General features: G+C 34.0%; 1 protein-coding gene across 5 annotated transcripts in view; it reads right to left on the bottom strand.

The window, feature by feature from the left end:
- KIF2A (kinesin family member 2A) overlaps positions 1-26,279 on the bottom strand; it is a 66,455-nt gene that overhangs the window by 17,643 nt on the left and 22,533 nt on the right. For 2 of the 5 annotated variants that reach the window (XM_081133179.1, XM_081133182.1), the window contains exons 2-11: positions 12,129-12,223; positions 11,389-11,508; positions 9,350-9,404; positions 7,816-7,938; positions 7,157-7,257; positions 4,643-4,738; positions 3,140-3,194; positions 2,611-2,773; positions 240-330; positions 42-105 (exon numbers count right to left, since the gene is read on the bottom strand). In XM_081133179.1, the coding sequence (XP_080989305.1) occupies positions 42-105; positions 240-330; positions 2,611-2,773; positions 3,140-3,194; positions 4,643-4,738; positions 7,157-7,257; positions 7,816-7,938; positions 9,350-9,404; positions 11,389-11,508; positions 12,129-12,223 (963 nt within the window). The remainder of the gene's footprint in view (positions 1-41; positions 106-239; positions 331-2,610; positions 2,774-3,139; positions 3,195-4,642; positions 4,739-7,156; positions 7,258-7,815; positions 7,939-9,349; positions 9,405-11,388; positions 11,509-12,128; positions 12,224-26,279) is intronic. The other 3 variants (XM_081133180.1, XM_081133183.1, XM_081133181.1) reach the window with 2 other exon arrangements.

Here is a 26,279-nt window from a genome sequence, read left to right on the forward strand (position 1 = left end):
TACATATGACATGCAAAACAAACAAACAAAACCACAGTTACCTGCTAATGCATAAATCCCTTTAGAACAATCCTGGTTCTTTCCCGAAAAGTCACCTCCCATAGTCTGTATGTTAAAAAGAAAATAAAGAATAATAGATATTATTCAGGAATAAATCTTAAGAATTTAGGTCTAAGGATTAAGCTATAAGGAAACTAAACTAGCTTCATACCAAGATGGAACTATAATAAATTACTTACATGAGTTTTTCCACTTCCAGTCTGACCATAAGCAAAGCATGTAGCCATTCCCCTTTCAAATATAGTTTCCACTAGTGGTCTAGCTGTAAACCTTAAAAATAATACACACCAATCAGAATGTGCCTTCAATATTTAAACAAATAAGAAATAAAAGTAATACAGAGTCTTATTAATAAATAGAACTTATACCAAGGTTTTTTACAAATCAATGTGCTCGACTGTGAGGCCACAATTGAGTCCATTGATTTGTTAAAAATTTTAAATAACTATATCTTAGAATTGCTTAAAGCTCTTTAAAGCATAATTTCAAGCAATAATTCCATAATAAATAATGATCACAATAATGATGCACAATAAAACCTGATAGAAACTGAGTTATGACATAGATAGAAGACCATAGGAAAGTTTTAAAAATAACAACAAAAGATGGTAATATTAGCCAGACAAGTAAAACATACATGTATATAATGAAAACCAAAACAAACAAACAAAAAACCCAAAAAAAGAAAACCTAAAAGTTTCAACAGAAATGGAATAAAAAAGTGGGAATCTCAATAGAAAAAAGCTGAAGGAGGAAAGAAAAGTACAAAAACATTATCTGAGACCATCTGAACAAGAAGGACAGTGATAAGATTTCATTCAATGTGGAAAAGTGGAAAAAAATTATGCTTATAAGACATTGAGTTCTGAGTTGATAGTCTTGAATCAAGAAAAGGATGCCCAAACATTATGGTTTGGATTATTTTTCAAACCTATGGGTGTAATCACCACCAGAGTTAAAATGAAAAGGTAGGAGGGAAAAGAAATATTTTATTGATCAGGGCACTAAACGGTATAATAGAAAACAAATCTACTTTCTATATAGACTTCAAAATAATATATGTGAAACACTTTATACAGCTCTGCTGATATTTTTAAGGCACAACTGGAGAAGATACAGAACAAAAGGAGCAGGAAAAGTTCTAGAAATGAGTCTGATTAGACAAGAAAAGGTCTGACTCTCAATCCATAAAAGTTAAGGTAAGAGAAAGGGAATAGAATCAATATTGGTAAAGTTAAGAAGCATAAATATAGGTCAAAACACAGAATGTTTACTAAACCTAGCACATACAAGAACATCCCTTTATTTATAATTATAATGATTCTTGAAAATGACTATAAAAGGCAAACAGACATTTTATAGGCAGGAGTAGAGGTAGAGAAAAGAGTAAGGGGGGAGGAGTGGACTCCATTCTCAGAAAAGGTAAAAAATATATAATGTATAATTGTAACTTCAGTTTAAAATAAGTTCTTAACATTATTCCTATCTAGAATTTATATGTCCTTTAATTTTGCTCTCTTTCTTTACAACTGAACTCAGTTTGCTAGCTCAAGATCAATGGAGTTGGTTTCAACACTGTATTATTTATAACATCTTCAATTCTTGAGACATTTAGTAACTTTTAAAAAAATTACTACTTTATTGATTTTAAAGGGAGGGAGGGAGGAAAACATCAATTTGTTGTTCCACTTATTTATGCATTCATTGGCTGCTTCTTGTATGTGCCCTAACCAGGAACTGAACCTGCAACCTTTCTGTATCAGGAGGATGCTCTAAGCAACTGCGCAACCCAGCCAGGGCGACTTAGTAACTCTTTAATTTTCTGTTTGCAGTCATATTTGTACAGTAAAAGGGCAACAAAACATAGCATTAGAGTAAATTGTCAAGTTCTATATAGCAGCATTGTTATTTCAGTAATTAGAGGTGAATGTTTACAAACTATATATGAAAATCTAAATTTGGCATAAAATTTGGGATATCAATATATTATACATGTAAATTTGAGCTGTTTATAAGTTGACTGTGTTAACATGCAAGAATTTAATGTATTAAAACTATCCCAAAGCTTAAAGACAATAAAAATTAGACAAATGCAAGTAGATTTACAGCACTTCCCCCCCCCGCCGCCTTTAAGTGGTGGTACAAGCTAAACAAACACTTAGATAAATTAGACTACTGTACAATAAATATTTCAAATTTTTTACTACTGCAAGAATTAAAAGGAAAAAAAATAGAAGTCCACCTCTAACTACTTCCCATTCTCAGAGATACAAAAATATCAACATTTTTTATTAATTTCCCATCCATATATATGCTGTGTGATATGCATATAACTTAATCAGTAATGAAAACTATGATTTGGGGGAGCATTAAGGAGAACAAGTGCTAATACTTATTATAGGGTTTATTACATATTTTTCTTTGTTTAAACTAAGAATACAAAAGCATATAATACTTCTGGAGAGAGATGCCAAGACCAATATAAGTTTCAGGGTAATAATGAACATATGGTGTGAAAACAAAGTTCTAATTTAAAACAAATTTACCTACCTGTAAACCATTTCATTAGGAGCTGAGTCATCAAAGGCATAATCAAAACGAAAGGTTTGGTTTTCTAGGTACCTTGTTAAATCTACTTTTTGTTTTGGTTCATGTACCATCACAACATCTTTACTAGGGATTGTGATTACATCAAGGTCTTTCATTTGAGTTTCTAAAAGAATAAATGAAAATCAATTCCCAGAAACCTTTACAGCATTTGAATAATGTACAAAAAAGTACAAAAAAGTAATGAGTTCTGTAAATATAAATACCCCATAAATATGCCATTCGATAAGACAGAATATTTCAACAACAAAGTAAAAAAATCCGGACTTCTGTGAAGCAAGAACCAAAAATGGCAATAATTCATAAAGCAGTAACAAATCAACAGATTAACCACAGAAATCTGCATAATGGTTATGTACAAATGAAATGATTTACAATGAATTGTCCCAAACCAATTTGATTTCTAATATTACAAAATAAACTACAAACAGGATAAAATCAACCTCTTATCACAGCTCTATAAGCATCATACCTTTTTTATTGAGTGGTCGTTTTCTTACACAAACACATATCCTATGCTCATCAATCTAGAAATAAAATATTTTATTTCAGTGATTATCAGTGGCATGTAAAACACCACTTACATTATGAAAAGTCAATTATGCAATATTACCTTCAGAGGTTTTGGAAATTTATACATGGCATAAACGGTAAGTAAGCTTAAGAAAACAAATGAACTTGCACAAATTTTAATACTTATCAGACACAATTATTTATAAAATTCTGAGTATAACTGAGACTCCCTTATTTTGTTATTTGGTAAACCATTAGGAGATAACCTTGTAGAGGGCACTAATATTCTTAATAGCATTAAGTTCATTTTAAGAAGCTGCCTTATTAACTTTAAGATGTGATGTATAAAACAAAAGTAAAATTTCCTACCAAATGGTGTATTTTCAGGTGGATTATGGGAAAAGTTGTTGGAAAAGATAACTAACTATATACAAGAAACATGATTCCCAGAAGACTGAGAAAAATAATTTGAATATGCCAATTCTTATACATAAATATTTTTCATAAAACTTATGTTCCCAATACTTGCCTTTTAATAATAATTAACATAATGCAGGGATTGGCAAAGTATGGCCTGCAGGCTTAATCCAGTCCACCACCTCCTTTTGTAATGTTTTATTAAACAGTCATATTTGTTCACTTATATGTTGTCTATGGCTGCTTTCATACTACAAAAGCAGAATTTAGTAGTTGTGACAAATACCACATCATATGGCACACAAAGCCAAAAACATCTGCTATCAGGCCCTTTCAGAAAAATTTTTACTAATCCCTGTCCTAAAGTCTGAGCTCAGAAATAGTAGGTTACACACAAGGAAGGGTAGCAAGGAAGGGTGCCCACATGAAAGGGTACCCAAATATATGGGATGCAAATGTTATGAACTCTATTAAATCTATATAATACATCTGCTGAACACAAATGTATTTTGTGTATCCAATACTACATTCTGTATATGCTAGATCAGATGGTTTTCATAAGTACCAATTACAAAAGTATTCCCTGTCCAATAAAATCTCATTCTTCAATAGAAAAGGAGTATTAAGAGAGCAGAACAGTTCTTGAGAACTAAATTTCCGGTCTACCGCAGTCCTCAACAACCATCACTTACTGTTAAAAAGCCCAAATAACATAATAATAGATTGAACAGTGAGATCTATAGCCAAAGAGAAAAAAAGGAAACTGGGTGTTCAGACCTAACTCCTTTAACTGTTGCTCTGCCCTACCAAAGATAGGGAAGGCTTTGCTTTGAAACGGACATCTCTGTGGGAAGCATGTCTGATACATCAATTATGGAAGAGAAGCATAAATGTGGATTTCTTGATTTTCTTTTAATGTAGGAAATGGGCACATAAAGAAAGGAAAATTTACCTAGTAAATACAATATTAATTTAGTGGGTATCAAGCATGTTTTTATTTCAGTACAAAGAGTTTCGAGCAATGATTTACAAAAAAAAATCTTACAGGATCTGCTGTCGTTAATGGTCTATAATCCAAACTTCCCCTAAAGTCTCTGATCATACACATAATTTCATAATTTGGGTTTGTAGCATCAACATCCTGTAAGAGGACAAAGAGAATCATCATTTATTATAATTATAGTAATACAGTATTTGCTGCATTTATGTTATATATAGTTTGAAAATTAACAGATTGTGTCATTTGCCCTAGCTATGACCAGACTCAAACTGAAGACATGATATAATTTAGTTTCAGAGTTAAGACTAATCATATGCTCAGTCATCACTTTCATATTAAAAATACAATTTTGTTAAGTCTATACACATTCTGTTAATTCTAAACCAAGCATTCTTCATTAAAGCCACCCTTGACCTATTTCAAAAACTCATGTTATAAATATACCTTAATGATCCTAAGAAATGGAGCAAGAGAGAAATAGTGCTCATTTCTAAAAAAGCTAAAATTCTAGAAAAATTATTTTAATCAGATTCTTCTTCCCAGTTCTTTATTGAGTGTTTCATCAAAGTAGAAATGTGGATTCATTTATGTTCATTTCCTATTTTTGTTGGCTCTCTTAAGGAAAAAAACCCTAAGGCATGGTAAAACAGATCCTAATCAATAGGACATAGAATTTAAAGAAATCAAAAGGGGATAATTTTAAAATCTTTAATACCCAAACTATTGAATACTGACTGCTGTGAAGAGGCTGTACTATGATGTGACGACTTCCTGACCTGCCTACTGCTGAACCCCTTGCTAGATCTAAACAGATCTTGCTAGGTAGGGGCCAGAACAGTGATACTTCCCTAAATCCCCTCAGAGACTGACTCCTCCCCTATGCCCCAGGCACCCTGGTTCCTAGAATAAGCCCTCACTTTACCCTGGGCAAGTATGTAAGGCATTTTCCCCTCTTTTGGGACAAGTAACACCCCAGTGCCCCTATCCATCCTGCTCAGTCCTATATAACTCCTTAGTACCTGCCACATGACAGATACCCATGTCTTCTTGCCACCAACCAAGACCACCTCACATGTAAGTTCCCTTAATAAACTCTTTATGTAATGATGGAGTTGGCAGCCTCTCTTCCTTTTTTAAAAAAAATATTTTTACTGATTTCAGAGAGAGGAAGGGAGAGACAGAAACATCAATGATGAGAGAGTCATTGATCGGCTGCCTCCTGCACATTCCCTGCTGGGGATCGAGCCCACAACCCGGGCATGTGCCCTGACCGGAAATCGAACCTCGATCTCCTGGATCATAAGGTTGATGCTCAACTGCTGAGCCACGCTGGCTGGGTGTCAGGCTCTCTTTCTTTGGTTACTTGGCCCCAGGGAAAAACAACTGCAATTTATATTTTTGCTTCAAAACTGAGAAAATTCAGATTAAGATATATATGGTAAATAGCAATAGTTAACAGCCTCTACCAGCCATGAGTAATAAATTACTGAACATTCTCAGAAGTCATATTTTTTCATACATCATTATGTAGATTTGCTTTGAATATAATTAAACTTCAAAACTGTTAATGAAACTTACTTTCAAGTAACCTTCTTCTAGGAAATAATATCTACTATGTCAAATGAGAAGTAGTATGTAAAGTGAAAATTAAGAGATCACAGAGATGTGAAAATATTATGAAGTACCCACAGGAAACACCAGGTGGCATCTGTGCTAAGTATCAGTAGATCTATCTGTTTTGTGTATTATTTATTTCAAAACCCAATTGGTCATTCTCAGATCATTTTCAGATAGAGGCTGATTTACTCAGGTTGAATATTATACTGGTTCCATAATTCCCAAGCACAACATCTTTATGATTAAGGGCATTTAAACGTACTCCTAAATAAATAAAATAAATCCTGATGTTTTATTATAGGAAACAAGTTCTGAAGATATAATATAAGCACAATGAAGGAGTTATATGTACAATAACAGAATTTTTAATGCAAGGAGACCTGTAAAGAGATAAAAGAGCAGTTCTCTATGCAATTTTTCCAATGCTAATGAAGTTTTGCTACCATCTAAAGGGAATACTAGAGAGACACAACACAGATACATTCTCAATACTGAGTATAAATCAAAACACAGGAAATTTCCCCACTTTCAATGTGGTTATGTTGACCTTATCATTAACCATGGAAAAATAGTAATAAAATTTATAACATAATCATGTACTTTAACTGAACAGTCTTCTAAATGAAATTTTAGATATATTTTTTTAAGAAGTCAAAATCATATCATTCTTATATTAGAATTCTGTAACACAACAGCTTATTATTCAAAATGAAACAAGCTTTAGGACTAACACATGCCCACTAAAACATGGAAAGTACATGTATTAAAATCCATTATAACTTATTTTCACAAGAGTTTATATTATGTCTCAATATCAATTTAAGGAACTATATTGAAATTTTTAAATGAAAGCCTTAACTACTTTTTCCTAAGCTGATGACCTTCACTGACAGAGTCTGATCTTTACTTAATGCATAAACAAAATATATTTCTGTTACAAACCTGGGCTCTTTTCTCTCTAAGTTCTTGCTGTTGTAGCCTCCTTTTTTCTCGTTTTTCTTGTAATTTTTCTACTTCTTTCACACAATTAGATTTTCTACGTGCTGAAAGAAAAACATGAGCTATAGAAGTATAATTATCTTTTTAGAGTATTATAGTTACACACAAAATTTGATATATAATTTCACCACATAACTAAAATACACAGTGACAAAGCATGCCTATAACAACTATGTGAACTTTACTTAATGCGCTGCTTTAACAAAACTAGGAACAGGACAACATACAAATGAGAGTCAAGAAAAATGACTCTAACATATTGATACATGTCATCTCTTGGTTTAGAATCACAGATCTTTGAAGCAAAAAGCATAATTTCTTCTATAACATCTGTCAAGTTATCATCTGCCCAGAATTTTAAATTCAAAGCAACTGAAATACTTATAATTTTATAGTAACATTTTTTCCCCCAAAACATATATTAAAAAACCCAATTAATAGACTAAACTAACAAGAAAAAAAATAATTTTCCACAGTGGTAAAATGAAATCTGCAATCAAGTTTGCAATTAGACTGTTTAACATATGGGGACTTATAAGATGACCAAGAGAGAATACATGTATGCCTAAAATGACTGAATCCTTGATACATGATTTACATACAAGGAGGTCCAAATTCCTTTTTTGCAGCTTGAACTGGAGATATATCTGAAATACTACCATTCTGTTGTGCAGAGGAAGACTGTTCAGGAAGCTGACTAGGCCGTGCACGTGCAGAACCAACCACTGTAAGTATAGCAAAAATTTTAAATCCAGAACAGAAAATTAGTAAAGGTGAACCTTGGTAAAAGGAACAGAGGTAACTGAAAAAACAAAACAAAACATCTGATACTCATAAGTTGCATTAGCAAATTGCCAGGTTTTCTACTTATGTGTGCATAAACAGAATATATAATAATTCTATTCAGTAAACTGATGAGCTAAGAGGTTTTCAGCGTATGTGCAGACTTAAGTGCCACCAATGTAGTTTTAACTATAAAACTCAATGTGAATAATTTATATAAAAACCAAAGCCAAGCTTTTTAATAATCATTTAAAAATATAACTACAAAACATGAATTTAAAATGCATTCTCATTTTGAAAAATTTACACAATTCAGAACTACAGAAAGTAAAAACCCAAGTCCTTTAACCTTCCCTATATTCCAAATCCAATTCTTTGCTTCTCAAATATCCAAGTCTTAAGCAGAGAATTTCTTACTGTGGATGTGATAAATGTAGAAAAGGCATATAAATTAAATATAAATATCACATTTTACAAAGAAATATAAATTTGCACAAGACTCAAAGGATAGTGCAAAGTATAGGACCTTCCCTCTATTTCCAATCTATCCTCTAATATCTATGCCCGTCCTTCCTCACTATCCATACACATACAGAAACATCACTATTAGAAAAAACCATTCTGAACTGAATAGTAAATAAGATATTAACTATGCTTTATATCTCCTGGCTGAAAATATATGGAAGACCGTCGATTAACTAAAATTTATACTTGTTCAACTTCTTTTTAGCTGACTCCAAAGTTATCCATTACCCTTTTTGGAAGCCTGTTGGCCAAAAAATTATGTAAAAATGTCATTAAATTTAGGTTTGGGAAATTAATCAACAGACTATTTCCCTATTTCCTTCTTTATCATAACACTCTCCTCAAATCTGAAAAAATTATCAGGTAAATGAGATGTATCAAAAATTGCATATATCACCCTGGCCAGTGTGGCTCAGTTGATTGAGCACTGTCCCGCACACCAAAAGGTGGTGGGTTCGATTTGGTCAGGGCACATGGCTAGGTTGCAGGATGGATCCCCTAATTGGGGCACATATGGGTGGCAACCAATCAATGTTTCTCTCTCACACTGATGTTTCTCTCTCTCCCTCTCTCTCTAAATAAATAAAAACAGATTTACCTAAAAATATATATATATTTTTAATTGCATATATCATGGAGTTGCATATTCATCACGTACTTTTATAAGTAATTTTTTAATATTATCAACATTATATTAGGAAATTAAGAAGATACCAATCTTAAAATTAGGCATGTAGAGTTTAAATAAGTAAGAATGTCAAGGGTAGTATTTACTTTTGATTTACCTTGTCAGGGTCAATCGGGAAAATTAATAAATTTTTACTTTACCTCTATTGTCTCTTGGAGGAGGGTCATTCTTAACAGAAGCCACAGTCCGTCGATTCTGTAAGAGAGAAATGTTCATTTTACCTTCACTCTACTCTTCATCAATGTATCATAATCAGCTTCCTTTTATTAAACAAAAATAGGCAGACATACAATAATTTAAAACTAAATGAAAAAACATTATAAATAATCTTCTAATAAATTACTGCTATTAATATTTAGGTTTATGAGTATTCCCTGCTCCCCAAAATATTCAGAAATAATGAGCCAGGAACTGCTCTAAGGATTTTATACATATTAACTCATTTAATCTTCACAACCCTATGAGTTCATTATTATTGCTATTCCGGTTTCATAGACGAGGAAACTGACGCAAAGAGAGGTTAAGCAATTTCACTAAAGTGTGCACTTTAAAATTTTTATTATTATTATTTTTAATCCTTACCAGAGGATATTTTTTCCATTGCTTTTTCAGAAAGAGTGGAAGGGGGGTTAGAGAGAGAGAGAAAAAAAAAGAGAAGGAGAAAGAGAGAAACACTGATGTGAAAGAGACACTTAGATTGGTTGCCTCCTGACTAGGGCAGGGGATTGAGCCTGCACTGGGGTACATGCCCTTGACCGGAATTGAACCTTCACAGGCCGACACTCTAACCACTGAGCCAAACCAGCGAGGGCAAAAGTGAGCACTTTTAATCATCACGCTATCCTGCCAAAACTATGTAACACATTTCATCTTTGGATGTCAGGGGGAAATTAATAAAATATTAATTTGAAACAACTTACAGCTCATTATTAAACTGAAACATCGAAATACTATGAGATGCACACTCAGTTACCCTGAAAGCTTTCATTAGAGTTTCAATGACTGCATAGATTAGGGCAGCAAATTTGGTCCTATTATTTATTTACCAAGACTTCATTTTATTTACCTAAAAGAAGATAAAAAATAATGCAGCGGTTCTCAATGCTAGCTGTACACTCAAATCAGATGGGTACTTTTAAAAGGGTATTAATGCTAGAGCCTTTCTTTAGATAAAATAAAGCAATCTCTGGGAGCAGGCCTAGGAATCAGTACTTTAAAAAAATTTCCAAGTGATTCTAATGCTTTGCAAATGTTGCTAATGACATACCCAAAGGTATAAATTATGAGGATCCTTCAGGTTGTGAAGCCAAATATGAAAAATAGTACCATTACAAATGGTAACTAATGACCTCTAAGCAGTGACTCTCAATACGCTGAAATCATATGAACTGAAAATCTGCCCTATGTTCATATGCATGGTTTAAAAAGGTTTTATTGACATTGTTAAGCTTCTATGTATGTCTTCCCTGAAAGAGCAAGTTTCAATAGGGTTAAAGCATGTCACATTCATCTTTATAGGTGACAAAATCAACAATGCAGAAAAATTAACAAATGCCTGCTGATTCAAACACAAAAAATTGTAGATTCAACAACTTTGAGGGACTAACTGGTTTAAAAAGAGTTGTATTTTGATACAAAATTTTAACAGTGAGATGTTTCAATAGCAATGAAAAGGAATTATCTTTTTTTCACCTCTCAGGCAGGAATTATCTTTCAAAATAATAAAATAACTTGCCTTCTATTCTTATAAAGATAAAAGAGTGAGGATGTAACAGAATTTTAAAGTTTATTGAAGCAGGTAAGACAATTAGAGTGAGAATTTATTATGAATAATAAATAGTCATTCTTTCTTTATCAAAGTAATTTGCATTCATTCAACAAACACTGACAAGCAAATTGTTTTGACCAGTATCTCCTGAGAAGCTATCAGTCTTAGGAAAATCCTAATTAGGGCAGGAAATTTCTAAGCTTTTATTTTATGACTGTCATAATTGTAAAGTAGAAAACCTCAATCCTTGAAAATGTGTGTATATACATGAATGTGAATGACAGAAAGCATTTAGGTTTTGTTTGTTTTTTTAACAAAACAGATACTTAAAACATACTTCCACAGTCTGCCAATTTCAAACCATAAGACACACACACACACACACCCCTGCTCTGAATTTTCATCACTAACCTTTACAATTTTGTTTACTTTGGCGGAGGATGTTGGAGGTGGAGGTGTTTCTGGGCTGGGTTCAATTTCTTCATCAGGTACAAGGTCAGGGTTAAGTGAAAAGATGCTCTCCAAGTCAATCTGTTTTAAAAACCGCATATATTTTGAGAATATATTTTGAAAATTAAGCTTTTATTTTTCAAATAAACTTAGAGAATAAATAATTTTAGCCTAATGAATGGTATTGCTTTGAAAACTAGATTATCTAGAATTGTAACCCACATATATGTAAACAATCTCTCTCTCTCTGTTAATCTTCACCTGAGGGTATTTTTCCATTGATTTTTTAGAGAGTGGAGGGGGGGAGATAGAGAAACATTGATGTGAGAGAGACACATTGATTGGTTGCCTCCCACATGAACCCCAACCAGGGCCGGGGATCAAACCTGCAACCCAGGTAAATCCCCTTGACCAGGAATCAAACCTGAGACCTTTTGGTGAACAGGCCGAAACTCCAACCACTGAGCCACACCGGCCAAGGCAAGAATCTTAAGATTGCATTTTGTGGTCTTGATTATATGTCCAATCACATAAGATATGCAAGAGGAATCTACTTTTCTTTGAGTGAAAATTTTTAATCATTTAAAAGCTTTTCAAGGAATGACACATGCACTATATAAAAATTAAATACTTTTCTGTTCTATTTTATACAAAAAACCTAATAGAAGGACTAGAAATAAAATTTAACTCAATGATCTTACCTCTTTGCCTTTTGTATCTCCATTTTCTATCCACTCAACAGTTACACTTTCATTATCTTCATTTAAAGATGTTACCATTGCTTGATGTATTCGGCCTAAGTAGGAATAAAATACACTTTTTTAAATGTCATGAATTACAGAATGCCTAACACTATCAAATATAATTTTATAATTTACAAACTATTAAGACTGTCATATTGCTTTTCTTACAAGGCATTTCCCACAGACTCCCAGGATTAAGGAATAAACTTTGTGGCAAATCAATTTGCTACTTATCAAGACCAGGAATGCAAGAAACTGGATTACACTTAAAGTTTATTTTCAGCATACATGATAAATGGTTACATCATGGCATACAATACTTGAGATTTTTAAGCTGTTAAACAATTATAATCATTAGAAAGTTTCCTTACTATAAGGAAACTATGACTCTGTTGAACACAGAACAAAAATTCATAAGGCAATTTTAAAAAAAATTTACCTTTACTGTTGAAAACATTACAGATGTCTCCCTTTCCCCCCCATTGATCTCCTCCATGCCACCCCCCACACCCTCTGGCATAAAGCAATTTTTAATACTATACTGATATAAAACACTTTTAACTTAAAAATCATTATCATATTATAAAAATTAATGATATTAATATAAAATTATTGAGAAAAGGAATCAGTCCAAAAAGGTTGGGAAATGTTAATCTAAAGTGCTCTTTTTCTGCATGTTGCCTACTGAAATCCAGTCTACTCCTTACTTTCTCTGTTGACTCTAGTATTTACAATTTAAAGAAAGAGCATTATATTTAATGCATTAAACTTGTATTCCCTCTTTTAATAGGTGTGGATCTTATCTGTTAATAACTATAGATCTATGTAATTATTTTTAATTATTACATAATATTTCATTGTTTATCACAGCTTATTTAATACCTATCAATGGTCACTTTTGAACTTAGCTGTACCTGGGCACCTGTAAGGTATTGGTTCCCAAACTTTGGATACCAAAATCTGCAGATTGGAAACAGTAGAAGTATGTAGTGGGGGGAAAAAATCCACGTCTAAGTGAATCTGCACAGTTCAAACCTGTGTTGTTCAAGGCATACATATGTATACATATACATAGATATTTTACTTGTTAGTTCATATACTTCACCTTACCTACCCATTTGATTAGTAGTCAAGGATAGAAACGCTTTGTTACATAGCTGCATCTTTAATATTATCTGATAAAATGCTGAACACATAAATGCCCTAAATAAAGTCCTTGGGGCATCTATAATTTACCTTAGGATAATTTGTAGTTCTTTAAATATCTTAAAAAAACCCAAAAACCTTGATATACAATACATCGACAATATTATTGAAATAACAAGGTATATAGTATCTTAAAAAAACATGAATAATTTTATAAGTATTGTTATATATAAAATTACTGTCAATAACTTCTATATGGGCTCATATAAAAATCTGAAGAATGAATATAATCTTGTTTTGAAAATTCAAGTACTGAAGATGTAAGTACTTTCAAGTCGTATATTGGTGCTTCTTAAAAAAAAATAAAATATATACTGGCAATATTTCAATGACAGGCCGACAGTAATTTAAATAATTGTATAGCATTCCATAAAAGACATGTACTACAATTTAATTATTCCTTTACTAAGAGTAATTTAAATTGTTTCCAACTGTTTCCATTAAAAGACATTGCACTGAGGAACTGTACACAGGTGTGAATGTTTTCAAAAGCAAAATTTCTACAAGCAGAATTAACGGGTCAAAGAAATTGAAACCTAAAGATATTCCACAACTGCCCTCCATTTCCCTTCCCACCAAAAATGGGACCTATTCCTCCACACCCTCATGGAAATTGAACATTATTAACTTAAAATTTTTTACCAATCTGATAGGGGAGATCATTCTTTAAGCAACCTTCTAAGCATGCATGCATGTCAGGGAAGAGCTCATTTAACCTATATTGGTTCATTAAATGTAATAAATATATCTATAAAGTAGGTATCTCTATTTTTAAAATGAGAAAACTGAACCTGCTAAGTAGCTGATCAGCACAGACTGGAACCTTGTTCATATGCAGAAGCTCTATTATCCCTAAGCTTCTCCACTTCCCTATACTGAGATGATAAAGAAGCTTAAATTGCACACACCTCTGTAAAAACCTACAGATTGTAACACAGATTCTCAACCCTCACTGTCCATCAGAAACTCTTAGGGAGTTTTTTCAGAATAAAATGATGATGCCCAAGTCTTACCCCCAGATAATGAATCACTTCTTGCCAATTCTCCTGCAAGCACCTTGTGCAAGCCACCTATGTATGCCTCGACCCTGTATTATTGCAATTCTCTCCCAACTAGTAGTTTCCTGCTTCTATCCTACCTGCCCTTCTGTCTATTCTCCATAGAACAGACTATATTTCTAGTAAAAACTAAGTCAGATTATATCACAATCCTTTGCTCAAAACCTTCCAGTAGCTCCCCATCTCACAGAAGAGTAAAAACCAAAGTTTTTCCAATGACCTTTTCGTGACCTATAACAAAGCCCTACATGATCTGACCACACATTCCCTCTGTGCTCTCATTCATCCCTGACATAATTCTCCATTTTACTGCCTGATCCCTGTCTCAAACAATACTCTCACACCCCCCACCCCCCAAAAGTTCTAGATGGGTCAAGGACTTAAATGTGAAAGGCAAATGTAAATGCAGCTGAGTGGATCGTGGTGCTATTTACTGAGGTTAAGTAGGCATTAGAGGAGAGGCAGGTGTTCGGGTGGAGGAAAATGAGCTGGAAAATACTGAGAGGACTCAAAGGGAGGGGCTTAAAAAAAGAAATTAGATAAATACTGCAATTTGATTCAGACAGAAATTAGGTAAAAGCCATTAGAAGTGTTATATATTATGTATCAGTTGGGTCCTCTGGGAATATGTTGAGACAGGAGGATGAGAGGTTTACTGTGAAAGTTAAGAGGAGGAGGAAGACTGGGCGTGCACAGTATCATCATAAAAGGGATCTAAAGCCTGTGAAGGAGAGGGGCTACGAGGCTGTGGAAGAAAGTGCAGAAAGGGGTTTCCACACCATTACCAACAGAGACAAATGCAGGTTTGAGCAGAGCACCTCAGACCTGGATGCAGATGTGACAGTTTTGGCCAACCCAGCAGGGAGCTCCAGAGCAAAGACTGCTGATTGGAGGAGTCCCACGCTGGGCCAGAATGGAAATACTCTAGTGCCCACACCACGCTCAGTCACTGGCTAAAGGTTTCCCAGGAAAAGCAAGGCCTTAACTCAAAAGCTAAGAAGACTGAAGGTATTAACAGCTGAAGGCTGTCAGCTAAATGCACTCCCTGGAGTTAAAGAAGTTCTTGCTTAAAGGAAAATTCAAGCAGTGCATCTACAAGGTTGTCATAGGATATGAAAAAGAAAGATTGAGTTTAATTGGTAGTAGAAGTGGAGAGTGGACTACAAAGAGACATGAGCTGCCCTGCTGGTCACCATCACTATCTAGGAGGAGCTACCACTGCCAGCATCAAGCCCCACATGTCTCACTGTCTCCACAACATGAATAGTGAGGCTGAGACCCAGCAGCCACTCCCCACCCCCACCTCACAACAGTAATAACCACTAGGGGGGACAAGAAGATTACTACAGCAAAGGTTTGGAGAATAGTGGTTTAATATGACATCGATATAATTTCACCAATAGAAAATGATCCCAAAGGAGATATACTAGAACACCAGACTGCCAAAAGTAACTTCCAGCAGGAAATGGAGAGGCTGTGGTTGAGGTGGTTGAAGAAAGGATACAGATAGGGGTTCTCATGCAATTACCAACAGAACTACCACAGTGACAAGAGCGGGGGAAAGCATGTGCATATTCCAAAGGCAAGACCAACACCACCATTCCTACAGTCAAGCACCTATCACAGTATCCCAATTTCCTAAGGAGGGAGGAGCGACATAGTACACTGGTAACCAGGTGTGTGAGAAAAGGCAAACCAGAGGGACAAAGTCTGCATTAAGACTATAGGTCACAATTCCACCTGTAGGGATCTTAATCTTCAAACACAGCCTGCAGCAATCAGCGAGAGGACGAAGAAAATCAAGATGGCGCGGTGTCAGCATCTCCTCAGCAGGGCACCGCCCCACCTTCAGTCACCGAGGCCGACACTCGAGAGCCCAACCCACCGTGGCAGAGTCAAAAGCAACCCATCCACCAGGTAAGACCAAGCTCTAGATGTGTACCAGGGCAGGATTGAGAAAATGTTGGCGTATCGCCATCATGGTCCGGTTTTTTAACTCAAGAAGAAATAAATATGAAATTCCAGCAATGATAAATAAATACAAAGCCTGGAGCTGAATGAAGTCTTAAGTGTTTGCTTTCTGCCAGTGGATCAGATTAGTAGAAATACCTGCAGTACCTACACAGCATGAAATTCTTTTATTGTTTTTACTAAAAGATGTCTCAAAAAAAATTTAAGCCTGACTTTTTCCAATATACCTTTAAAGTTTTTTATTTTTTAATCCTCACCCAAGGATCTTTTTTGCATTGCTTTTCAGAGAGAGTGGAAGGGAGAGAGAGAGAGAGAAACATCAATGTGAAACATCGACTGGTTGCTTCCCACACGAGCCCCAACTAGGGCAGGGACAGAGCCCGCAACTGAGGTATCTTCCCTTGGCCGGAACTGAACCCAGGACCCTGTCCAAAGCCACGCTCTAACCACTGAGCTAAACTGGCCAGGGCACCTTTACAGTTTTTAAAACAAACTGTTGTATATATGGTTCAATTAAGATATACTCAAATACCCCATTTTTAAGTGTAATAAAAATTTACAATTTGATTTTTTTCAAAGTCAAAAAGTACCCATTAACAAGGGTGTTAAATAGTAAAATAAAAACAGAGACAGATATACTTGAAGTTTTTCAAAGGAAAAGAATCACTGATTTAGTGCTAACACAGGTATAACAGGGAAGGTTTGAGCCTGGATGACTGGGAGAATGATACTAGTGGCAGGACAATGATACACTTTCCCCTAAGCCTCAGTTGTTACTAGGAATCATGCACGGGTGTTAATAAGACAACTAGAGATATAGAACTACATCTCAGAGACAAATCAGGATGGGAAATATCTTTCCCTAGAATCTGAGACAATCTTCCCATATGGCCCTCCAAATACCACCTCATTTTTCTGGGCTGAGAACATTTCTGTACTTCATCCACACAATGCCCTTTGACTCTGATTCTGTATAAACTTTATTGTGAATTATATCATAAATACTTCAACATTTAAAAAAAATAATAGAACAAACACCAGTATATCCACCACCAGCCAGGTTAAGAAACAATACCTCTGAAATCCCATGTCTGCTCCTTAAGTGAATCTCCTTCTCCCTCCTTTTGTCCCCTCCACTGGATGGGACTATCACTATCGTTATTTGAGGTAATCATACTGTGGCTTTTCTTTGTAGTTTTACCACTTACAAATGTAACACATACAAAAATCTAGAGTTTGCCTACTTTCAAACTATGTATAAAGAACTGACAGTACTTTAAGATCTGCGCAATACTGTTTTCAAAGATACATTTATGTTATTGTACATAACTCACTCATTTTCAATACATATGAATAAGCCAAAATTTATTCTTCTGTTGATGGGCATTTGTTATGTATTTGGAACAATGGTGCTGTAGGCATTCTTATATATGTGAACTGATACAAATATGCAAGAATTTCTCTGGAATATATGAGAAACGTACATATATAACTGTTCTACATAGTGCCACAATGTTTCCTATACTAGCTGTGCCTGTAATGATTTGTAATCCCACTAACAATTACTTCCCACCCATAATAATATCAATATTTGTCAGATTTAATGACTCATATTGTGGTTCCAATTTCTCTGACTTAATGAGGTTAAACCTATTTTTGTGTTTGTTTGCCATTCAAGCCTTTTGTGTGTTTTGCCTTCTCTACAGCAACTCTCTATAGTCTTGGTATTAATAACTAATAAAAAATGCAGATATTTTCTCCTAAGTTGTGGCTTATCTTTCACTTCCTTTACGTCATCTTGTGATGACCTGAAGTTCTTAATTTTACTGTAGTCAAATATGTATCTCTCAATTATGGCTTTTTGTGTCATAAAATTCTTCCAAGACTCAGGTTGTTAAGCTAGTTTCTTCTAAAGTTTTACAAAGCCTTTTATAGTCAAGACTGTAACCCACTGTCATTTTGATCTTTGAGAATGGTAACACAATTTCCATTTCCCCCTCCATGGAAAACAAATTGTTCCAAAGCCACATCCTGAAAAGCCCTTCCTTCTCCCATCTGCAACACTACCTCTCAAATTTCAAACATGCAAGCATAAGTCTACTTCTATGTTCCTGAACCAAAATTACACTATCTTAATTATTGTAGCTTTGCAATAAGTCTTGCTATCTGGTAAAATAAGCCTTCCTGCCTATTTGTTCATTAAAAGTTTGATATTCTTAGCCTTTTGCATGTCTGTATAAATTTTAGAATCATCCTGTCAAGTTCCAATAATCAAATAAACAAAACAAAACCCCACTGTTAGGATTTTGATTGGAACTGCATTAAATTATTGTTTTGGATTTTTATATCACTGATCAAAACTGGTAGGCAGTTTTCCTTTCTCATACCAACCTTATTCTGGAATTGTTAGTGCAAAATTAGAATAGAACCTTGGTTTGGTAGAAACTGGTTAAAACCATCTTGGCTTAGGGTTTTATTTGTGAGAAGATTCAATTTCCCTAATAATTATGGGATTATTGTAGTTTTCTATTCTTGACTGTTTTGATAATTTCACTTTTTTAGGAGATTTATGCAAGTTTACACATTTGCGGCATAAAGTTCATAATTATGTTGAATGCCCGTGGCATCTTTAATGATAATCACTTTTTCATTCCTAATTTTTCAACTTTTTTCTTGATAAATCTCACCTAAGATTTGTCAACTTTGTCTTTTCCAAGAACATACTTGGGTTTGTTAAGACCTCTTCTTATTGTTATTAAATACTGAATTACTGCTCTTACTGGTATTTCTTTCAGCTTATTTTGAGAATATTTGATGTTCTTCTTAAATTCTTTCGATGGGTCACTCATCTTTATCCTTTTTTCCTCACAAGCAATTAAACTACTCATTTTCCTCCAATAGCTGCTTTAGCAGTATCTTACACATTTTATACATAGTATTATTCAGTTCAAACTATTTTCTAATTTTCTTTATCTCTAGGTATCCTGCTAATGATTTCTAAATGTGAGACACCAGACCAATCAGAATAAAGCCATAAGTAATTGGTATGACTGCTCCAGTGCATGGTGACTGAGCATTATCCCTGTATTTCTACTTTAATTGCACTGGACTGCCTCCCTTGGAGGAAAATTTCCTATAAACTTAGCTCCACGGAGCAAATCAGCAGCAATTTTTTATTGGAGTCTTTAAAGGAGCCACATAAGTCTTCATCTTCAGTGAACCTGATTTTCTGATTTTTTTTGCAGTCATCCTATCATCCTACAGAGTCAAACTTTGCAGTGCTTCCCTGATCAGCTCCACCCATCCCTCAGTATTTCCAATCCATTTCTGCTCCCTGATGATATCTTGTTCTTGAGCTCAGCTATGCCTTTTGGTTTTCTTTTATGTATCTAAGGCAGAAAGATGCCAACACATGAACTTCACTATATTATATTGACCAGAAGCCCCAATGCATTTTTAAGTCATACGTCCTATTAATAGAAAATGGGAGTGAGACTTGAAAATTGTAAGTTCATACTATTATATAAAATCAACACTATTATATAAATTACAACTGCTATATCCCTGGCCCATTGGATCAGTTGGTTGGAGGTTGCAGTCAATCCCCAGTAAGGGTGCATACGGGAGGCCACTGATGGGTTTCTCTCTCTTGTGCATGTTTTTCTTTCTCACTCCCTTCCTCTCTCTCTAAAATCAATAATAAAAAAATATATATCTTCAGTGAGGATTAAAAAATACATATATATATAAAACTTAGTTTCAAAACTGTAATTTTTTAAATACTTAAATATCTAGAGACGTTATTTAAAAGTTTTCAGCTTTATCTCAACCTACTTGTAAAGATAAATTACAGTGTAGAAAATGTCATTAGTTAAGAGTGAAGTTAAAAAAAAGTACTAGCAAAGAGTTTTGGAAGTATAACACCTCCCCATTTTCCCAGTAGACCTCTTGGTGTTTAATATCCAAACTTCAGAAAACTTCTCTCTCAATGCAAGATATTTTGGTCAATGTTTATATAAGATTTATATTTGTATAGCCAATACTCAATTCACATCTTAAACAAAGGAGTGTGCATGAAAAGTTCTAAGTTATATTCCAAATATAATTGACAGAGGGTCAGAATACAAAAAAGCACACCAAGTATCAAAATGTGTGAGCCATTTTCATCCCACTCCGAGTGAGCCATTTCCTGGCACCGTCTGCTTGCCCAGATGTATTTCCACAGCCTCTCACATTCACTTAGACCTTGTTTTGCCTAATGTTAAATTAGTCCCAAAATGTTTAAGAAAATGTTGAAAGAAAACACTGGGGATGGGCAAAAAGCATTATAATGGAAGAAAAGGTTTTACTGCATATAAAACTGATTTGTTACCCTTATTTATTGTTTGTTAAACATGACAGTATTTTACTTATATGTAGTGATTTATAGTGAGTTACACTTTTGAAATTGGTTATAGATAATTGACACTGCAATTTTTCCCCACTTAAAATAAAGGCAAATAGGTTCCCAGTCAGCATTTTCACACAGACCTGTCAGGAACAAATTACGACCTTAGTGAGTAATGATTGTATTGTTTAAAAACAGGATACTCATAGATTTCTGCTATTGAAAATGGTCTTTTAAATATAATCAAATCAAATCATGAGAACCACAGTAATTTTAAGAAAAAAAAATCACAAAAGTGTCTATTTGACCATTTTAACCTAAAAAATGGCAATTTCATATGGTTCAATGTAAGAGAAATGTAAATTTTACCCCAAATTTAGATGTCAGGATACTTTATAAAAATATTCCCTGCTAAATCAAACCTTATAGATATTCTGAAATCATAACCTTTATTTCAATGGTGCTTTATACTTAGTTCATTTTACAAAATATCTTGATATAATTTAAGTCTCAACTTTGTTATGGTGAAATAAAAGGGAGAATAGTTCAGACCTCAACTTTTTACTATCTGTTAGTAAACAAGACAAACGATTTTAAAAAACCAACAAATGACTGAAGAACAAAAGTGATTTCAAGCCACCTCTGCCCCAGTGAACAAAAATAACGAATATATGTATTCTATATTTCTGGACTTTCTAACCTTTAAAATTAAGATGGTTACTTAAGATTCCTATTAGTGCTATTTAACTTGCCATAAAATCTAATTATTTACTGAGCTGTCAAAAACAAGTTTTACATGCTGACAATTGCCTTTTGGTCTTGAAAACAGGATCCTATTATATGTTTCCTAGTTCACAGCTGAATTCACAGCAGCTGTGAGGCTAAGAAATGCCAGCAACCAATTAGGCTGGCATAAACCTTGTGTAGCATATAAAGTATAATTTGGTTGCAAATGCAGAAGACAAGAGCCAAAATAAAACAGCCAAGAATACTAATAAAATATCATTACGAGTATTTAAAAGTCTGAATATTTAAAATGCTAACAAGTATATGTATTTTATTAAAAGGACACAGTGGTAGAACATTAGGGAAAATATGAAAAAGCAACAATCAATTCTTTTCAGACCCACGCTATTCTAAAAAAAGTTGCTGCTGGTTTTAACATACCCAGAATGTTTTTTTTCTATTTCTAATCACCCTATAGTTGAGGTATACATGAGCATACATGAGTAGGCTTTCCCTTAAAGAAAATATTTTCAGTTCTTTTTGAGCTGTTTCTTTGAAATTTTCTTTTCATACTTCTAATATAGGTAAGACCTTAATAAAATTTTCAAAACTAAATCATGTATGAGTAATACAACTAAAACAATTAGTAAAAATAGAACTTGAATTCTAAGATTGCTTATAATGGTGATTTCCAAACCCTTTAAAGTTGATAAAATTTGTTTTTGTTTAAAGTTAATAAATTTAAAAAGATGACAAAAATTAATGCTTTATAAATATTATTACCTAAAAATTTTAAATTTTAAATTTGTAAGTCATTGAAAAAACTAGTTAAGAGTCACTGGTTACTCATGTGTACGTAGCCCAAACTAAAATATATAGTTCTCATGTACATCTAAAACCTCTAGTGACCTCAGTTTTCAATCAGAATACTGTTATGCCTGGCTGGTGTTGCCTAGTGGTTGAGCATCAATCCATGAACCAAGAGGTCACCGGTTAGGTTCCTGGTCAGGGCATATGCCCGAGTCACCGGCTCAATCCCCAATGCAGGGTGTACAGGAGGCAGCCAATCAAGGTTTCTCTCTCATCAATGTTTCTATCTCTCTATCCCTCTCCCTTCCTATCTCTCTCAAATCTATTAAAAAAACATTTTTTTAAAAAGGATACTGTTGCATAATTTGAAGACTCTTTTTTTATTGACTTTTAAAAAATAGTAATAAAATCTAGTTTTCTCCTTTTGTATCTTCATAAGCAAAGACTAAGGAAAAACTAGCATTAATATCTATTCTCAGAACAAAGATATAAATATTACTCTGAATTATAAAATAACACACTCAGAACAAGTGCTTGGCAGAATAACGTTATTCCCAGTGGGTGAGTAAAACACATATGCTTTCCAAGTAAACAGATATCTAAAAGAAGCACTTTCTTCCAAGCCAGTTCCTACCAGAAGAGAATCTCAATAAATTATCTTTCTTTAAATTTTAACTTTCATTTTTTTCAATTACAGTTGGCATTCAATATTATTAGCTTCAGGTGTATAGCACAGTGGTTAGGCATTTATATAACTTAGGAAGTGATCCCTCCCCTGACCCATTAAGTAGTACCCACCTGACACCATACATAGTTTGATAAATTATCTGAAAACACACCTCAAAACTTTTGGGACTTCATATCATGTGATTAAAATCTGTCTTAAACAGATTTCTCATTTTTTTCTTAAATTTTGAATAAAGTACTAATTATAGTAAAATAAATCAACTGTATATTTAGTTATAAGAACCAAGTGCCAGTGGAGAATGCAAATTAAAAAATACGAGTACATATTTCCAAGTAGTCACAGCAAAACACATTATGTTAATTAGCTTTTGTTGTCTAAGGAGGTTTGTTTTAAACCTATCTTTTAAAATAGATACAATTATTTTCTTCAATTTACTAAAAAGAATTAGAAAAGGAAGTTCCTTCAAGAACATGAAAATACCCCATGGAAAAAAGTTAGGAAAATGGAGATTGCCAAAATGTTGCTTTAAAACAGAAAGACTAAGTATGACATTCAAAAAACACTACTTAAAAAGCATTATTTACAAAGTAAAAAACATTGCTAACTACACAGTAATATTCATACATTATTTCTTGTCTTGCCAACTACCTCAAAGCAGTTTATAACTTATTATTTATATTCTCCCAAACAGTAAATGTTAATCTGTTCCTAGATGCCAGTGACCAGTAAATGAGGACAGAAAAGAACTGCGTGATTTGTTGGAGATCATTACAGGAGCTCCAACAGAAGTCAAACTTCCAAACTCTGATATTCAGGTTTTGTTAGGTAATCTAAGCAGTGATGAAAAGAACCCTTAATAAGGACTATGTAGTGTCACACCTTCTTCAATAACTCTGGTGCAACAAGAAGCCATTAGAGAAGGATATAAATGATGCCTCAGCTGACACTGAGAGCAGTGTTGTTGCTGTTTAGTAAATCCCTGGGGAATGTGACTTCACCAAACATAGAGACCTTTTTGTTTTGGTTTATCACATTTAAGATGTTACTAAGTAAATTTAAAAAGCTCTAACATTTCCTTTCTTAGACTTTAAACACAAAGCTGGAATTGTGACACAAGAAGAAAAAAACGAGTATGAGACAGCTAAGAATTTTCATGACGAAAATAAAATTTAAAAATAAGACAAACTTCATTCATGTTTTAAACTACCAATTTTTAAATTCTTACCTCTTCTGTCCACTGTTTTGAAGTAGTTCAAAAAAATTAATACTGCTCAGTTTCCCTGGGAAACTGGGTCTTTTTGGGGTTTTGGTGATGATTGAATCACACTGCACACTAACAATTTGGTGGAATTATCATTCAGAAGGGTTCATTGTGCAGCTTTTTAGAAAATTTCCATTCTAAATTTGCACAAAGGTAATAAGAAAAATGTCATAAAGAGGTTATGAACCCATTAAAAAGTATCAAATCACATTTCCTGATATTATTCTGCATAATTGGGGTTGGGAAAAGAGGGGATTAAAAACTGTTCAAAACCACTAGTGAAAAAGAACATAAAAACTGAATTTCTGCCCTAGCCAGTTTGGCTCAGTGGTTAAGAGCATTGGCCCATGGACTAAAGAGTCCCAGGTTCGATTTCTGGTCAAGGGTACCTACCTCAGTTGCAGGCTCAATCCCTGGCCCTGGTAGGGCACGTGTGGGAGGCAACCAGTCCATGTGTCTCTCTCACATTGATGTTTCTCTCCCTCTCTCCCTCACTTCTACTCTCTCTGAAAAGCAATGGAAAAAATACCGAGTGAGGATTAAAAAAGAAACCTGAGTTTCTAGAGTCATGATAAGTTATATGATTAGGATTCTAGTGGAAATAGTGAAAAGGGGAAAAAAAGCATTAAAAAATTCATAGTTTTTAACTAAAGTTTATTAACTAAATCTCAACATTTTTAATTAAAAGGTGATTCTTCATATCTACATTCCCCTAGGTTGCAGGATATCTGAAATGTATCTTTATTCACTGGTTGAGAAAGAATTTCCTCTCTAGAATACCAGAGTTTTACAAGTCATGTTAAACTTAATATGTTGCTAATAGTCCAAAGTTTTTCAGTATATGTACTGCCAAAGCAAACACTAGTCCAAAGTTTTGAGAACTGCCTTTCACAGATGTTCTGATGGATATATTATGCAATACTATCTATCTAATTGCTCCCTGGGTTAAACAAAAGGGAATTCCAAACCAATACAGCTGCACTATTCTGTGACTGTTTCATAGGTGTATATAGATATCATCTTCTGTTATGCTTAAATACATCCTAAAAAGAGCTAGGGATCTTTTAGAATGTTTTTCAATAGCAGTATCTCAGACAATGCAGACTTGTACATATATATCTATTAACAAAATTTAAACATAACTCAGAAAGCTGCAAAAAACATTATAAAAATGGCCATTCTAGTTGGTTTTCAGTTACCCTTCTAAATTTCATTAGGGAATTTAAGGCCTGAATTCAGGTGATTGGGTGCCATAAGTAAGTGTTTAGTAAAAGCTGCAGATGTGGTAATGAGGACACCAAGCAGACTGATAACATTGGAATCTTTCAAAAAACAAAATAAAACACACAACTCACTGATAAAGAGGCGAGTAGCCTACCTTTCCTGTCTTCCAGGATGAGATAGAATAGCTTCCCTGGAAACCTTAAAGAATGTTATAAACACATCATAAGTGATTTTCAAAAACACATATTCTAAAAAAGTATCTTGTCACCAGAAGAGGAAGACTATGAGAAATGACTAAGCCAATAATAATGATACCTACTACTAAACACTAAAAATAAAACTGCCACAGACATAGATGAAATATATATATACTTAAATCCTCACCAGATGATATTTTTTCCATTGCTGTTCAGAAAGTGGAAGAGGGAGAGAGGGAAATATTTATTGGTTGCCTCCTGCATATGGCAGGGATTGAGCCTGCAACCAAGGTACGTGCCCTTGGCTGGAATTGAACCCAGGACCCTTTAGTCTGTGGGCCAACGCTCTAACCACTGAGACAAACCGGCTAAGGCCATAGATGAAATCTTAATTGAAAATGCTGAATCTTGGTCACACTAGTATGTTAAACGAGTCATCACTGAAAATGAAAATAGTTTAATTTTAAAAGTCACATTCTTAACCACCACACAAAAATGTGTTTCTCTGTGTATTGTGATGCTGTGGTCTTGAACAGCAGTCCAGATTCAGAATGTTTACTCAAAACTCTTTTGCTATGGAC

This window comes from Miniopterus schreibersii, assembly GCF_964146895.1.
Source record: "Miniopterus schreibersii genome assembly, chromosome: 3".
Taxonomy (NCBI): domain Eukaryota; kingdom Metazoa; phylum Chordata; class Mammalia; order Chiroptera; family Miniopteridae; genus Miniopterus; species Miniopterus schreibersii.